General features: G+C 45.4%; 1 protein-coding gene across 1 annotated transcript in view; it reads left to right on the forward strand.

Annotated features, from left to right (window-relative positions):
• Positions 1–16269, forward strand: part of fbrsl1 (fibrosin-like 1) — a gene marked incomplete at its 5' end in the record, with an annotated part of 329828 nt that overhangs the window by 204408 nt on the left and 109151 nt on the right. Inside the window, 2 exon segments of the mRNA XM_080500127.1 lie at positions 455–484; positions 14130–14159. Of these exon segments, the coding sequence (XP_080356253.1) occupies positions 455–484; positions 14130–14159 (60 nt within the window).

The raw sequence follows: 16269 nt of genomic DNA on the forward strand, positions 1-16269 counted from the left end.
CCATTTGTTCACATCTAACCTGCAGCCAGTGTATTTGTGATTCATAGTAATTGATTGCTCAGATTTGTTCCAAGAGTGGTTTTACGCGTTGATTTCATCACGAGGGATAGTTTTGCTCAAACTGCAACATAATGCGCCATTTATGATAATCAGTTCAGTCATTTTTAAATTTCAATGTGATTGCTGTAATTGCAAAGCTTGATAGTCTATGCTTGCATCTGCAGTAGCTGAGGTGTCATGTGATTTTTATTTCTCCTTTTTTCCTGTCTGTGGTTGACTTGATGTTGTCTGTCCACCTTCTACCCTGATTCAGACCTGCTTGTGTACTCTGTCATAATGTTTCTCCAGCAAGGGATTCTACCTTTCTCTCTGCCTTTGGTCTTTCCCCTCTTCCTTCTTCATTTTAACCACTTCTCAGTCCAATATGGCTGACGTTCTGTCTCCATCTCTTTAGGTGCAGCCAGCAGCAGTGGCCCTCCTCAAGGTTAGTGCGTCCATGATGCCAGGTCTCATTCTGTATACTGCCTGCTGTCCAGTCAATTTTACAGCTCAGTAGCTTGAGAAGCAGAGGGGCTAAATCTACTGCAAGGAGGAGAAAGTACGAAGAGAGAGAGAGAGAGAGAGAGCGAGAGAGAGAGTGAGAGATACAAAATTATTGTGCACCCTGTTACCAGCTGAAGTGGATCTCATTCCAGGCACACTAACAACTTGGGACAATTAGTCACTTCTCACTAGGTCAGACCTGAGACTCACTAACAGGCCAAAATGAGGCAAGGAGTGGAGGACCCACGAGCATGGCCAAGCACTGCAGCTACAGGAGCAGCTCAGTGGAAAGAATGGCAACTTAGGGATGAAATTATTCTGCTGGTGTTCTGCTGCAACAATCTGTTCTGGACTTTTGTGCAACACTAACGTAGAAATAGGATTATGGGACATGGCACCAGAATTAATACACTGATAAGTCATAAAGCCAAAATGTATTGCACCTTGAACATGTCTTTATCTGATTCTGTTGGGTTTTTTTGGTTTGTTTTTTTATGTGCAAATGCTTCACTGATTACGCCACGCTCGGCGATGATTGTAGTGATTTTCAACACGTTTGTGCAGACGAACAAACAGCCGTCTGTTGAATTTTGTTCATCTAAAATAGTTTACGACCAAAGATGAGCCCCAAAGCTGCAGCCACTGAATGTTCCTGGGCAAAAGTGAAGCATGACTAAGGTGGGTGGTGCGTGGCGGATCAGGGGGTGGAAAGAGAGAAAAGTTTGTCCTGGGTCCTCTGTGGAGACGCAGCGTGACCAATTGAGGTGAAGGGGATGAATGAGGCCATTCACTGGGCCTAATGAAAGAGCTCCTGCTGGGCCTTGAATGAGGGTGGGCCCATCTGCACCACATAGGCGTGCACAAACCAGTGACCTCGAAAATTACCCAGGAAGCACTTTGGGACAGTCACCCCAGCAACAGGCTGGGGTTTGCATGGTAACCAGGCGCTTCACTCGGCGCCTGGCAGCTTCTGAAACACAACAAATTTTCCCTCCGTATTGAAAGAAGTCCGTGCGAAATCAACTTGGAGGCCACCCCCCCCCCCCTTTTTACTTATACATACAATAAAACTTTCAGTGACTCTCAAGTGAAGACATCGAGCAACTTTCACCAATTTTGATTACTTTGATCCAAAGACACAAAGGCCTCTTTGGCTTATACACATGTTTAGATGTTGACTCTCTGTAGGTTTTGCACGATGTGGGTTAATTAGGTTTACAGGATATATAGTAACAGGTTTAGGAGGCTTTGAAACTGATCTGATTAGAAAGATTACTGATAAGAAGCGGGACCCCCGGGGACTGGACATTAAGTTTACAAGCTTCTTCAAGGATCTGGTTCATTGGGCTTTATCTGTGTTATTTGGTTTAATATATTCAGTCTTGATGAGCCGGAGGCATGCAGGTCATTGAAGTTCCATTCCCATCTCCATTCCCTCATGGAACTTTTGACAGCGTGAAATGACAATCCGCCCCTGCACGCATCTACCACGTCAAAAAGTAATGAGATTGTGCTGCTGGAAATATCACTACAAAGCATCAGGCCTGCATTCGGGTCTGACTGCACCTTCAAAGAGCGCTGCCTGCCAGCTCGCCTGCCTCGCCTGCCTGCTGCAAAAGAAACGAACAAAAACAATCAGAATCAGAGACGGAGAAACGGCAAGGGAAGCTCCCCGCGCTGAGACAAACGAACACGCCAGAGTCTTTCATCCTGAGAGTGATTAGCCATCCGAAACGTTTTAAAACCCCACTTTGAGTGCGTTCCTCAAACGAAAGAGTTCCATTGAGGAGTGGCGGTGAGATGTTTCTCGCTGGGAAGCGCCAGTGATCTAGTCTCTAATTGTGGCGTCGCTGACAAGGCTGGTGTGGCTGGGAGCTTTTTAAGCGGGGCTTTTTGCTGTGCTCTTGTTCCGTTCCTGTCAGATCCACCACCAAAGGCACCGGGGAACAAAAGGGCCCCTCAGATTCTGTTCTTACATCCATCTGCCTATTTCTTTGTGCATAAACAGGCCTAATTTAACACACTAATAATCCCTGATGCTAGCCTAATGTGACCAAAACTACAATAGTTTTTCAAATGCGGCATTTGGTGTCAGATACGTTCCAAAGGCCAACATAGTTTTGTTTTGGTTTTTTTAATCTGTATAATTCCTGTCTTGGTCTCTCCTAAGTTTTTTTTTTTTTTCACATATCACCGATGAGAATCGTAGCTTGAAGAAAAGATGTGAGGACTCTGTGACACATTAGCATTATTGTTACCCTTCTTGTGCAGTATAGCAGGAACAAAGTCATGTTCAAGGTCTTTGAGCAGCATTCAGCAGAGCTGGTAGGCACTCTCACAATTTGGCATGGAAAAGTTTTTGGAACGTCTACTGTTCAGGAGCCAGACTGTCGAAGGTTTGAGAAGTGGAAGAGAGGCGGTTTGAAGAATCAAAGAGTCGGTGACAGTACGGGGAGCAAAGAGGAGGAGAAAGGGAGAGAGAGAAAGAGAGAGAGAGAGAGAGAGAGAGAGAGAGAAAAGAGGAAAGGAGTTAAGCCCCAGCTCATAAAAATCAGTATTATAACAACATTAATTGATGCTGCTGAGTGCCATATGTGATGCCATATGGAATAGCTGCCCCAGAGGCCTGCTATAATAGACAGCCCGCAGTGGTGCACACAACTTGGCACATTTACAAACAAGGGACGTCCCATTAATATCAGCCACACAGACTGAGCAGGAGACAGTGAGCGCGGGAGGGAGGGAGGGAGGGAAGGAGGCGGGGAGGGAGGGGGAAGGAAAATAAGCAGCAGTTATTTGTTGTTTTTCCATTTTTAAATGAATTTCTTTATGCTTAGTTTCTAGAGTTGGAGCTCTCTTTTTGCGACTGACTCTGTGTTGTAATTTCTTCCAAATTAGTAGACAGATTATATGTGCATATCTCTATATGATCACAATCTCTGCTTCTCTTACTCCCACAGTTCCTTAATTACAGTAATAAATGGTCCCTCCCTTCTGGGCTGATCATACCGCCCTCTGTCCGCCCAACTGTCACTCCCACCACAGATGCCCAGTGGTCCTTTCCACACACACACACACACACGCACACACACACACACACACCCACACTTCAGCAGGTGAAGTGATTCATGGCACCTTGACAAAAGTGGCGTGAACGAGCTCTGTTTAACCTCTCTGAGCCTAATCGTGGGGCAGCTGTTATTTACTGCTGCTGTCTGCAGGCTCTGGTCCTTGTCCTGTCTCACAGAGCATCGCGCCCCGTGTTACCGACTGTATTCAGGTGGGCTCAGTTACACGTGCATTCATTATTACAATTGTTTCAACAAATGATCTCGCGAGTACAGGAGTGTCAAACACATTTCACTTACTGCCTGATTTCATCGTGAGGGTGACAGTCCGGGCTGTAAAATAGTGCTATAATAATAATCTTTACATTCAAACGTTAAAGTATTTCTTTTTTGTGGTGCAGAGCATATGTGATGAAAATGTCTATATTTTTCCTGAACCAAACAATTACTCCCAGAAATGACTACAATCTCAACATAAAGCCAATTTCAATGATACCTTCTTGTGCAAAATGCAGTGAAATGTCAAAACAAAACCAACTTCTTCTAAAGCTGTTGCATTATGGGTGTTTGTACAAAGTCACCCTGATCGCATGGCTTTGAGGCTAGTTTGCTCACAATGAGGTTGATGGTGCGTATTGATTTATTTTTTTAAATCTATGTTCTCCCACGAGCCGTTTGTTTGACACCTCTGCACTAGTTTAACTCGAATAATACCACAAATTGCTATATTTATCCTTTAATCATTGCCCAGTATTTATCACACATTGTTATTTGGTATCATGTTTTTATCACTGTGATCTGTTCATTTAATGAGACCCAAGAACAAGTCTTGTCAATCTACTTTCACCTCACCAACACATAGATACCCTCAAAGGTAGTCAATAAGAAAACAATATAGAATTATAGACAATCACCTTTTGAACCAGCTTTCTGAAGATTCAGCGAGAATCAAGGTGTGACGTCTGCAACTTAAGACTTTGCGTCTCATCAATTTGTACATATGCTGGGTTTGTTACTATGTCATGGCAGAGATTACTAGCGTGAGAGCGAGGCAATCTGCAGACATTCATGTTCCTTCTGTTGTGGACCCCTATAGCCCCCATACATCCCACAAAGCTCCTCTGCCTCTTCAGACACGCCACGAGCGGCGGGGGGGGGGGGGGGGGGGGGGGGGGGGGGGTGGTAGAGAGCGAGGAGCGCTCATGAAACAGAGTTGTCAGCCACTCTGTTGAATTTCATAGAATGTGAGGCAAAACAAGAACAGTGTACAGCTGTTTCCTCCCTGACACAGAGGGAGGCAGATGAAGAGCAAAGGAGGGAAAAGAGAGAGAGGGAGGGAGGAGGAAGCGAGAGCGGGAGAACTCTCCGCTCTGTGATGTGCACTGATGTAGCTGCAGCTCTAGGTCAAACGCTGCCAGTGTTTTGTGTTCATCTTCGTCTCGTCTCCCCAGTGCTCCTCTAAATTATTCACAGCCTGAAGTGTGCAATGTGGCTGCCTTTTCCCCCTTCCCTCTCTCCCTCTCTCTCTCTCTCTCTCTCTCTCTCTTCCTCTCTCTCGCTCTCTCATGTGACGGCTTGTTTCAGAATCCCCTCAACCCATCCCACATCCACTCATCTACCATCACCCACCCAGCTTTCATTACTGACTTCATCTCTCACACTCCTACTTTCATCCCTTCTCGTCTCCTGCTTGATTCTCCTGACTGCCAGACTAAAGCCGCCCGTGTCTTTTAGAGAAGGGAGGCTGCCAGCTGTTAGCATCAGCTCCTTAACAGCTTCTACTCTCCCCTTGTATTTCACTGCCTCTCTTGCCCTCCCTAATTTCCCATCCAAGATGCAGTGGTTGAGCTGACAGTCTGCTCTACCTCTTTCTGTTTCAGTTTTTTTTTTTCCTCTTTTCTCACAATTCTTGATTACCAGTGAACTTTTTGCTCTTTTTTTATCTCTGCAAGTTGTGAAAGGCATCCCAGAGAGCAAACGCAGTCCTCAGGCCAGTCATTGTCACTGATTAAAGATGTCCCCATCAGTCATTTCACCTTTAAGTGAGTGTCACAGTCCTGTTAAGATGGAGGGAACGGCTGAGACCCAGGACATGGCAGGGCCTGGATTTGGCGGCGTGACATATATTGTGTGATAACATAGATTGTTGCAAAATGGGCTGGATTATCAGCTTTATGTCATTCCGTGCAATTTATATGATGATTTACAGCTCCAAAATATTCACATTTACACTATAGAAAGTGTGAGAGATCTTACACGCTGTCACTGTGTCTCAAAGCGTGGTCTTATAAACCCCTTTGCTTCAGTGACAGGTTATTACTGTCATATTAACTAGTAAGATGCTGGATGCCTGGACAGTGGGGGATGGAGGGTGGGCTGTGCCCCTCCCGGCCACCCGAGGTGAGAACAGAGTCGAGAAAGTAGTTGACTCCAGTTCCAGCCGTGGCCACAGGACACTTACTTGTAATTCTGTACCCTTCCTACAATAACGTTTGATCATTGCAGAGGGGGGACAGGAGGGGCAGGGGAGGGGCAACGGGGAGCTGAAGCTTGCCACAGCCCACCAACCCCCCCCCCCCCCCCCCCGGACCCCTTACCCGCCTTCTCGCAATTGCTGTCACCCAGTATGAATGCCCCCTCTGGCCCGATGACAAGTCTAGCGTGAAACGCTTGGCTACCCCCTGAAATTAGCAGTAGAGCCCCCCGGCGGCACATGCTTCTCATGACCAGCACACAGTGGGCCGCCGCCAGATTCTTTTCATTATGGCTGTGGCCTGCCAGCCCCCTGACTCTACCTCCTTCTGCCTCTTCCTCCGTCCCACCCTCCCTCTCCTCCTCCTTCCCCCTGTGCGTCAGCCAGAGCTCAGTAAACAGCATCTGTAGTGCTCATCACATTACTGTCACAGGGAGGAGAAGGAAGGAGGGAGCCAGACTCTCTGCGGGTGTTGCTGTTATTTCTGTGTATCTTAAGTGTCTTTATGTGTGCATACAGTATGACATTTTGTGCGAACACGTACAGCATGTATATGCATATGAACTGTGTGTGCACATTCCGTGTGTTGGCTTGACGGGATTAGTGACGGAGGGAGAGGGAGAGTTGGTAGCAGCAGTGCAGGGAGTGAAAAAGAGCGAGAGAGGAGGGGAGTAGCAGTACAGAGCAATGCCTGGAGGCTCAATCTGTTCCTCACTGAGCTACATCAGTGTTAGAGACGGCGGCTCGGGCCGCGGGGAAGCCTCCACTCGCTCCATCAAACTGTCAGGCAGCCAGCGGAGCTGCACAGGGAGACTCTCAGCTGCCCCCGGGGCCAGTTCAAGTCAACATCCCATTTCCTTGCCTCCTCGCCTAATTTCTCCTACGCCCCGACTTAAATTTCCAATGCCCAGTGTCTGCTGCTGCAGCTCAGCAGCGCCGGGCCCGGGGCCATGTCAAAACACTGGGAGGTGCTGAGGGGTGTACATGTGTGCGTGTGGCGATGTGCACACGCTCACCTCTGAAGGCGAGATAGCGAACAAGCTGCAGTCACACAGTCTGCAGAGACGAGAAGAATCTGGGGGGGGGGCATTGAAGACAAGATCCAAAAGAAACAACATAAATCAAGGGTGTGTTTTTTTTTTAACTCTCTTTCTTTCTTTTTCTTTTACCTATGTCCCAATTTTTCTTCCTCGACTATATTCATAACACAGTTGTGTATTCCCTGTCCCTTTAGGATTCTGGCAGTTTTCTTCTCTCTCTCTGAGCTGAATAAATGCTCCCTGTTCCCCCATACATCTGCCATTACTGTCTGTTTTTTTCCTCGCCAAACTACTCCAAGGATCACACCAACAGCCAGCCAGCTCTGTCACTCCCCCCGGGGTTTTGCTGAAAGCAAAGGTTGAGGGATTTCTTCTTGGAGAGGACAAGGCAGTCCTTTAATTTAGTGAAGACGGGGGACAACTCTTCAAGTTTATCCACACCGCTATCACCATCAATCTGTCCATGCACTGTACACCCCCCCCATCGCCCCCCCCCCTTTTCCTTCTTGACCTCACCACATACTTTGCATGGAAGTGAAACAGAGCGCTGCCAGGTCTCACTGCTGTTTACACGGACTCTGGGTAATGTTAAAGTCTGCTTAGTTTGGCCACAGGTCGGGAGTATATCTTTCCTCACCCTGGCTTGATTTACATGGCCCCCGCTGACTCTTCCCTTAAGTGTGTCAGCTCTAAAACCAGAGGTCTCTATGTCTGGTTAATGCAAAGAGCATTTCTCTGAGCTTGTCTTCTTCAATCCTCTTTCACTCTCGTTCTCCCCCCGTCCGCTCTCAATGGGCCTCTGTGAAAGGGGCTTTCGCTGAAGCCGTCTCTGTTTGCACAGCCAACTCCGAGGTCCTGAGCTCAAATATGGTTTTGCGTGAGAGCCTGTCTCAGCCTGCTGGTCGATATCATTTCTGCCCGGCAGAGCTTTTTCTCTCAATCTCATTCCCCGTGGACCCTACATCTTCACTTGGATCAATACTTTCCTAATCCGGAGCTCCTAGCCTGACCCTGGGTAATCAGCTGACTTCCCATGCTGCCTGCTGGGGAGGTCAATGGTCAAATGGCCGTATAGATTTGATCCTGTGATCAAATCACTTTGCTAGGTGGTGCTTTCAGATACAGCTAGTAGTTTGAAGCACAATCACTCTATTCTTTTTTTCTCTTTGTGTTTGAGAGCACTAAATATTGAGGTGTTTTTGTTGCTTCATGAGCCACTAAACCCTGATATCATTACACCAAAGCCTTTATTTGAGATTTCACGTCACCTTACAATCATGAAGTTATTAAAGGCCTTTAAAGTCGCCATGAAGTGTTTTATATATTTAGCTAATCGGTTGCTCTTGCAATACACTTCCATGGAGTGACATGCACTATGCAAAGACATGTGGAAAGACTTTCTACTCAATTTTGCAAGATGAATCTGCTGAAGAAACTTTCGGGTGTCTCGCTGATGTTCCCGGCTTAACGGCGGGTCCCCCGTTGGACTCTGAGGCTCTGCATCCACGCCCCTTCCTGAGTAGCCGTGGCGTCCACATCCCCACACCTCATCCCGACAATCTGCGGGAGGGAAATTGCAGGAGAAAATTGGTGTTGTTCCACCAGCATCCCACACTGCTTTGGTCCTCAACTATCTGAATGGACCATTACCCCCTCTGTGTGCTCTCACTCCGGGAGGTCCTGGTTTGTCAGAACTCTGTATATGTCCCTGGAGAAATGTCTCCTAAATTGAAGCCATTTCTCCCATCAGGATGAGGACGTCTATATGTTTGCATTGATGACTTGGCACTTTACTTACTTGGATAAGGAACAAAGCCGCTGTTGTTCCACTTTTGTCAAAATGTAAAAGCCTTATCACTGTCACTGAAGTGTTAGCACTGCTTTGGCCGTGAATATAACACAATCAGTTACAGTGTGTAAAATGCTGCATTTCAACCTTTTCGTCTTATTTCTCTCATTCTCATGGTAGTCGTTATGTCTGCTCGTAATTTAGCAGGGACGCACTTTTCCCTGACTTTGATAAAGTACAGCCAGTCAAGCTTTCATCACAAATTGTATTGTCAAAGCCCTCTTTTAAGCATATGTTCTGTTTTCCTGCTTTTATTCATTGTATTTATTGCTTTATTTGTTTAGAGAAGGAACTGACAGTGACACTTAAATGCCAGCAGCTCTGGCAGCCTTTGTTTTTCTTATTTTTTTTCCCTACATTTCTCGCAGCAAATACAGGGTTACGATCAGTATTCAGGCAGACAAGTCATTGACGCCGTGCCAGCGTTTGCGTCGCTGGGCGAGTTCCTCTTCGGTTCCTCTCTCTATCTCCGAGGCAGAATTCATGGCAGACTGTCCTCCGAGTGTGACAAGTGGAACTGTGTGATTAATTTGGCCAGTCGTTTTAATGTGCTCCGGGACGCGCAGCGCTTATTGTCTTCCCCCTGCACGTCTATCGGAATCTGCCAGAGAAAATGTCCAGGAGAATCGAGACATCCATCCCTCCCTCTCCCTGTTTTCCTCCCTCTTGCTTTTTTCTTTTTTTTTGCTCTCTCTCTCTCTCTTCTCTCTCCCGTCTCCCTGCTCGGCACTGCCTCATTTCAGGGCTGAGCTACAGGGTCGTCATGGGGGCCAGCCCAGGTCGAGGCCTGGCTCCAGCCAGGGCCGCTAGCGGAATAAATCTCCTGTCTCTGAAGTGTTGAAAGCTGTGTAAATGTCAAACGTGTCCGTCTGATGTGCTGGCTGAGCTGGGGGGGTGGGGGGGGTGAGAGGGTGGGGGGTGTGGGGGGGGGCAGTATTGTGGATGAGCCATCCACTGAAGCTGGTCCCTTGTTACCCTTGGTAGCTGTCGGTTGCCAGGTGCAGATGTTGCTGCTTGCTCGCTGCCTGTGAACGACGAGCCAGTTTTTTTTCTGCTTTCCTAATTTTTTTATTTTTTTTTGATGGTGGTGGTTGGCAGGGGGGGGGGTTGCATCCACTAGGGGCTTGGCTCCTGTCAGGCAGCTTAGTGAGCAGAATACCTCTCCGATTTTAACAATGTCCCCCCTGACCAGCAGACGTTCTGTTTGGGGAGGCTCCTGTTTAGGGTTGTGGTTTTGCATTTTCCTTTTTTTTTTCCTTTTTTCCTTTTTAAACCACAAGGCTTTCTTGTATAGTCTTAACTGGTAATCATTTCCCCAGTGTGGATTGTCAAAGAAGCACAGGGTGCTAAATGACTCGGAGCTGGTTCCCTCGACATCTACACACTCACAAACATGAACCGGTCTCCTACTTTTATTGTATTCTTCTCTGACTGGACTAAGTATAATAGCCCAACAGGGCAATCACATACAAAAACTGGCCTAACACTGCTTCAATTCACCCATCCCCTCATTGCTGTAGTATCCCCCCTGCCTGTTCTTACTGTTGTTTTGTTCCCCTTTTCCACCTGCCTCTCTGCCCCCTGCTGTGCTGTGTGTCTCTCTCTGTCTCTGTCTGCGCCGTAGCTAGTATTCCTCTTTACGCTGTGCTGCAGTTCTTGTAAAAGGATAAGCACCCGCTGTGCTCTTTTGATATTATTTTTCCTCCTCGCCAGCTCCAGCCTTGTGAGGCCTCATCTCTTGTGTCATGGCTACCGCTGCAACAACAAGGCCAAGCATGCACCGGGGGAATAGACCGAGTCAATTGTTCATCTCCATCACGTCGGGTTTAAACTCGTCCTCAGTAATGGAGTAGAGCTCACAACCGCTGTGAGATGGAAGTCATCCGTTGAGCTGCATGCTAAGAATACATTTACACCGATTTCCTGAGGGTAGGGCCGTGCTGGATACTGGATCAATTTTCCCTTTTTTTGGGGGGGTAATTCATAGATAGATCAGGATGGAGAGCAACATTGTTTTGAATGTGATTTCTTTAAGATAAAACGCCAGTGTGGTGAGGGAATAAATGGACGATGATAACAGGTTGTGATGTGCTTGTATCTGGCAGCATTGAAATGGCTGGCAATTAATTTGTCTGGAATTTGCAGTCTGAATGGGAAACTGATTGACAAGAATCCAAAGCCACTTTCTTTTCTTGATGCTCTGCACTCTGTAGTGATTGTCTTTAACAATCACAGCAGAGTGCAGGGGACAAAAGAGGACATGCTGTATGGAAGACTCACCAATGTAATGTGTTCATTGTTCAAGTGTGTGTTGGATTGTGCTCATGGGTTCATTCTCTTATTATTTTACTGTCGACAGTTGTGACTTATTCTAATCCACTTACATTTTAACAGCATATTATTATGTTGTTGTTTTTTTTATTATTTGTGCAACATTTTTTTTAATTCATGTTTATTGTTCAGGCCACACAATAGTGTAGTAGTTTGCTCTCACAGTAAGAATAGTCACAATTCAAGTCCAGGCTTGGGAGCCTTTCTGTGAATGTGTGGATTTTTTTATCTGTTTCCTCCCACAGTCCAGAAACATGGATTTGAGGCTCATTAGTGACTGTAAATGTTCCTTCAGATGTGAATATGACTGTGTTGGACTGTTTTTGTCCTGTGACGGACCTGTGACATTTCCGGAGTTTATTCAGCCCAACATAGAGGAATGGAAGTTTGATTATTTAAACTGAAAAGTGGATATTTGTGATGATTAACAATCCACATTTGTAAGCACAAACATTTTCAATTCATTGTGTTGCAGTTGCTGTTGGATAAAGTTGGATGATGGATGGATGGATGGATCACCATTTAAACCCCATTTCGGATATCGACACTTTAGAACTATTTAAAATTATGGCGATTGGTCTTTGTTCACTTTTTTTCAGTTTTCTATGACAAGCCTATAAACTCAGCTGGTTGAAAGATTCATAGTAAACATATTACATTACTTGTATTTGAAACATGTTTGGAAATGTGATTTTTTAAGACTCCACACTGGCAAAGTCTAAGTCAGTGAACATCAAATCACCCGATGTTATTGTTCAATCGGGTTCAATCAGAAAGAAATGAGTCAAAAAAAAAGTTAAAGATCATGTCATTCAGAGGAAAACTCAATGTGGCCACAGTGAGACGCTTAATGTGATTGGTGCAAACCAAAGATGTTTCAGGAGAAGCACATCACACAAATTGTGTAGCCTCCGTGAGCAAATGTAAAGAGTTGGAAAGTAATTGATTGCACATCACATCAAGCAAAGCTTAAAGCTGATGTGGTTCGTCCAAAAGTCCAAAACTCCCAAGTGATTCTTTCAGTGTTTCCCAGCATAAAAACACCCAGAGACGGTGAAAGAAGCAGAAGGGGGGGGGGGGGGGGGTTGCTTCTGAACAATGTTTGCATAAATGGTAGGTCAGAGAAAATAACTTTAAGATTATAGTTATTGATAGCTTTATTGGATAAATGATTTAAAGGGCAAAACTTTCTCCTCGTTGAAATGAACTACTGTAATGTTTTCAAATGTTTGTTTTTCAAGATCAGTTCTCAAGAGTTACTTAAGGTGCTTCAGTATCGATAATTGGTTGAGTTAGATCGGCTTTGAGTTAAAGCTTCTGCCAGCTGTAACACTTTTTGTGGCTTGGTCGGCTGAACCATGGTTTATGGACCCCCCTCTCACCCATCATCATGCCCCAGTTCTCCTCCACTGAGAGATCTTGGCCACTGAGCCTTTGCTCTGATTGCTCTCGTTATTTAATTATACATTTGGACCCACCGCGCTCACAACAAAGGGCCGCTGTGCCTCCATTGACCCGGCTCTCTCCTCATTGTACCCGGCTCAGAAAGGGAGTCAAACGAAATAAAGAGGGTCCACTTAAATATGTTGCCACAGGGACTTAATTGACAGATTGAAGGCAGTTTTTCACTGGAGACGTCTCTCTCTCTCTCTCTCTCTCTCTCTCTCTCTCTCTCTCTCTCTCTCTCTCTCTCTCTCTCTCTCTCTCTCTCTCTCTCTCTCTCTCTCTCTTTTCTTGAATTGCTCTGCTCCTCGTGCTTCCTGCTGTGAGGTCCAGTGGGACCGGCCTGCAGCTCCACGACTCCTGTTTCCATAACTTCACCATCCATTGTCTGGAGGGGAGAGAGTTACCAGCCAAAAGCATTTAGCAACAAATGAGTGTGAGAAGCGGAAGCAAGGGTCTAGTGTGTAGGATTTGAAGTTCAGGAATGTGGCAATAAAAAAAATCCAGCAAATGCCTTCAGACGGAGTCATTGGCTTTGCTTTAACCGAACACGTACGTTTCCACTGATGGTTTTTATTATTTGCTATAAAAAAAGAAAATTTAAAACATGGCATGTCTGAAATGAATTGCTCTGGATCTCGGTATCTGCAGTATTCTCATCATGTTTGATAGTGACAAGGTCTGATTTTTTCCCCCCTTGTTTTTCCTCTCTCTTTGGATATTTGAGCCTGATCCCAGCATATTTTAATACCAAAAAGACTCCTGAAATTTTGAGTGTTGAAGACAGACCGTTCTTGACTGAATAGAGTGTGATTTGGCCTTTGGCCATGCTAGACAAGGCATATTTCAGAATACAACCTCTCTTGTTATTCAGTTCCTTTATCCCCGCAGAAGTCTGACATACAAATTAAAGAGTGGTTTGTCACAAGGCGGATTTGAAATACCACACTTAATAGGCAGTGCGTCTGAGAATTCAAAGAACCTAAGCTCTCTGTGTCCTTGAGATGCTATCGTCCAATTTTAAAGCACACTTAAAAGGCTAAATGACAAGCTGCAGCTGAATGCAAAGTCACTGAACAGGCTCTTTATAACAGAACCTTGTGTGTAGTATTATTCCTTTTTTTTCATCTTTTGCAAATTCAGTAGCATTGAATTGGCAGCAGAAACACCAGAATGGCGCTCAGTGCCGCTTTTGAAACTTGAAAAAACTCTCTCAGACTACCGCACTCTCCTCTCCCTCTTCATCCTCAGCCGTTTGCACTGAAAGCTGACAGTGAATGAGAGGTTGCACACAGAAATAACATCTGCACTGATTATGCTACTGCAGGGAGCCCAATGAATAATTCCTTATATTTCCTGTGTCTGTCTCTTTTCTCTTACAGTGTGACAGCGAGAGTGACATTGACAACAAGGTAAGACTGCTTTTCCTGTGTTTATTCACCCACCACATGAAGTGGCTTAGAGTTGTGAATAACAAATAACAAATCTCAACTAAAGAAGGGAGACAGTCATTGAGTGCTCACCCAAAAAACAGGTGAGGGTAAAAGACCGTCTCTCCACTATTGATTATTTGCTTCATACAGAACATGAAAGTGACTAAGAATGTGGAGCAGGAAACAGAAAATGTGTTAGTTTTATGTTTTGGGAGGGAAAAAAAGTAGGTTTTTACATTCCAGTATGTCTTACGCGTTTCCTGGAGTCGAGATCATAGTGTTTCTTATTGTCTCCGCTTCACCGCCGATACTTTGTTTGTCTGTTGTCTTACAATATTTAATTGAAAGAATGGCTGATAGGTAGTCATTCCAGCTTAATATTCTGGAGGTCAATGATTTACATCCCCATTCACACGACAACATGGATTGGAGTCATGACACTCAGGAGGCAAACATTGTCGTTCGTGTCCATCTACCGTAATTTCCAGACTATAAGCCGCTAATTATTTTACACGCTTTGAACCTTGCGGCTTATAAAATGAGATTCTACTTCCACATGTAGATACATGATGTTTTGAGCCTCGGCTCCTCCAAAACTTGCCCTAAAAGTAAGATTTCTACTGTTCGGGACCTCGTCTTGGGCTGCCTTCTGTAGTCCGGAGCTCCAGCAGCTGACGGCCATGTTCAAGAGCATCACGTAAAGCCGCCCTGCTGGACTCCGTTAAAAATATCCATAAAATGCTTTATTAACGGAGAGAAAACCCTGTGATTATGTATTGCTCGCTCTCTCTCTCTCGCCATCACTATGAAAGACAAGCTTTGTGCGAATGATGATGATATAAGCAATCCCTGTGTTCCTGCAGTCAATTCTTGCCCTGTTACAACGTGGACACCTGCGGCTCATATCTGGGCGCGCTCAATAGTCCAGAAAATACGGTACTCGCGCAAGTGGTAATTTCATAGTTGGGTCACCCGGAATAACAATCCAACTTAGTCGTTTGGCATCTGAACATCTGTGTACTCACGGTTGCTGTGTGATTTCATTACAAAGACAAACAACAGCACCCACAAGTGATCCAACGGGAAAACAACACCCTTTTCAGCATTTTTACTGTTTCCATGAAAACGGACATCATTTTCAAAACATTGCCGTCTCACGGCGAAACCTTTATGAAAAAAAACTTTCTACAATAACAGTCTTTCAGATTAATTATTAAAAAAAACTAGCATTATTCTAATTGCAGAACTGCGTAGTGTTGAGCTGCAATATCGCCTAGTTCACCGTTTCACAATCCAACGGCGGTCTATCAGTTTCACCTCTGTGTGTTTATTTGTCGCGGCCTCGGAGGTGGTTCGCTGATGGCTGCCACCTGGTAACGAGATGAAACGCCTTCGGGGAACCTCGCACATCCTAATTCCTCCACAGTTTAGCAATTACTCCCTGGTAAATGAATGAGATAGCATGCCTAATCTCCTGTAAGCTTAGCTCCCAGTTCTGTGGAAATGTCTGCTGCTCTCCCCATAAATAATACATTGATAGCAGGCCCAATTTGCATTAACTGTAGCCTGGCAAGTCAATAGGCTTTTATCTCTTCATTGAAGCGAGAAGGAACCGAGGGCGCTAGCTAGTTGACACGACAGAGAGACATAGCAGGCCTGTCAGTCTCCATACGGATCCCTGACATCACTGTGGGGGGTAGAGAGGGAAGTAAAGTAGGAGGGAAGCTCTTGGAGTGTTTTTCCTTTTCAGGGTTTTGTTTTCCCCTCCACTCAGTTACCTGAAACTCATAACAGTTTTATATAGTGTCACAGAATTTGACATATAATATTTTAAAAGTTTGATACTGTGATAAAAAAAAACAACGCCGCGAAGAAGAAGAAGAAAAAAAGTGCATGCTTGTGTGTGTGTGTGTGTGTGTGTGTGTGTGTGTGTAGGGGGTGCAAGCAGAGCCTTCACAGCTTTGCAGAAACGCATCTGTGTTTCTGTGTTGGTGAGGTGTCAGGCTGCCTGTGTGGAGAAACAGCTCCACGTTTGGTGTTTGGCACCACTTATTTTTTCCAGGTTGGGTAAAGTGGGATGTATTTCAAG

The sequence above is a fragment of the Blennius ocellaris genome (genome assembly GCF_963422515.1).
Source record: "Blennius ocellaris genome assembly, chromosome: 7".
Taxonomy (NCBI): domain Eukaryota; kingdom Metazoa; phylum Chordata; class Actinopteri; order Blenniiformes; family Blenniidae; genus Blennius; species Blennius ocellaris.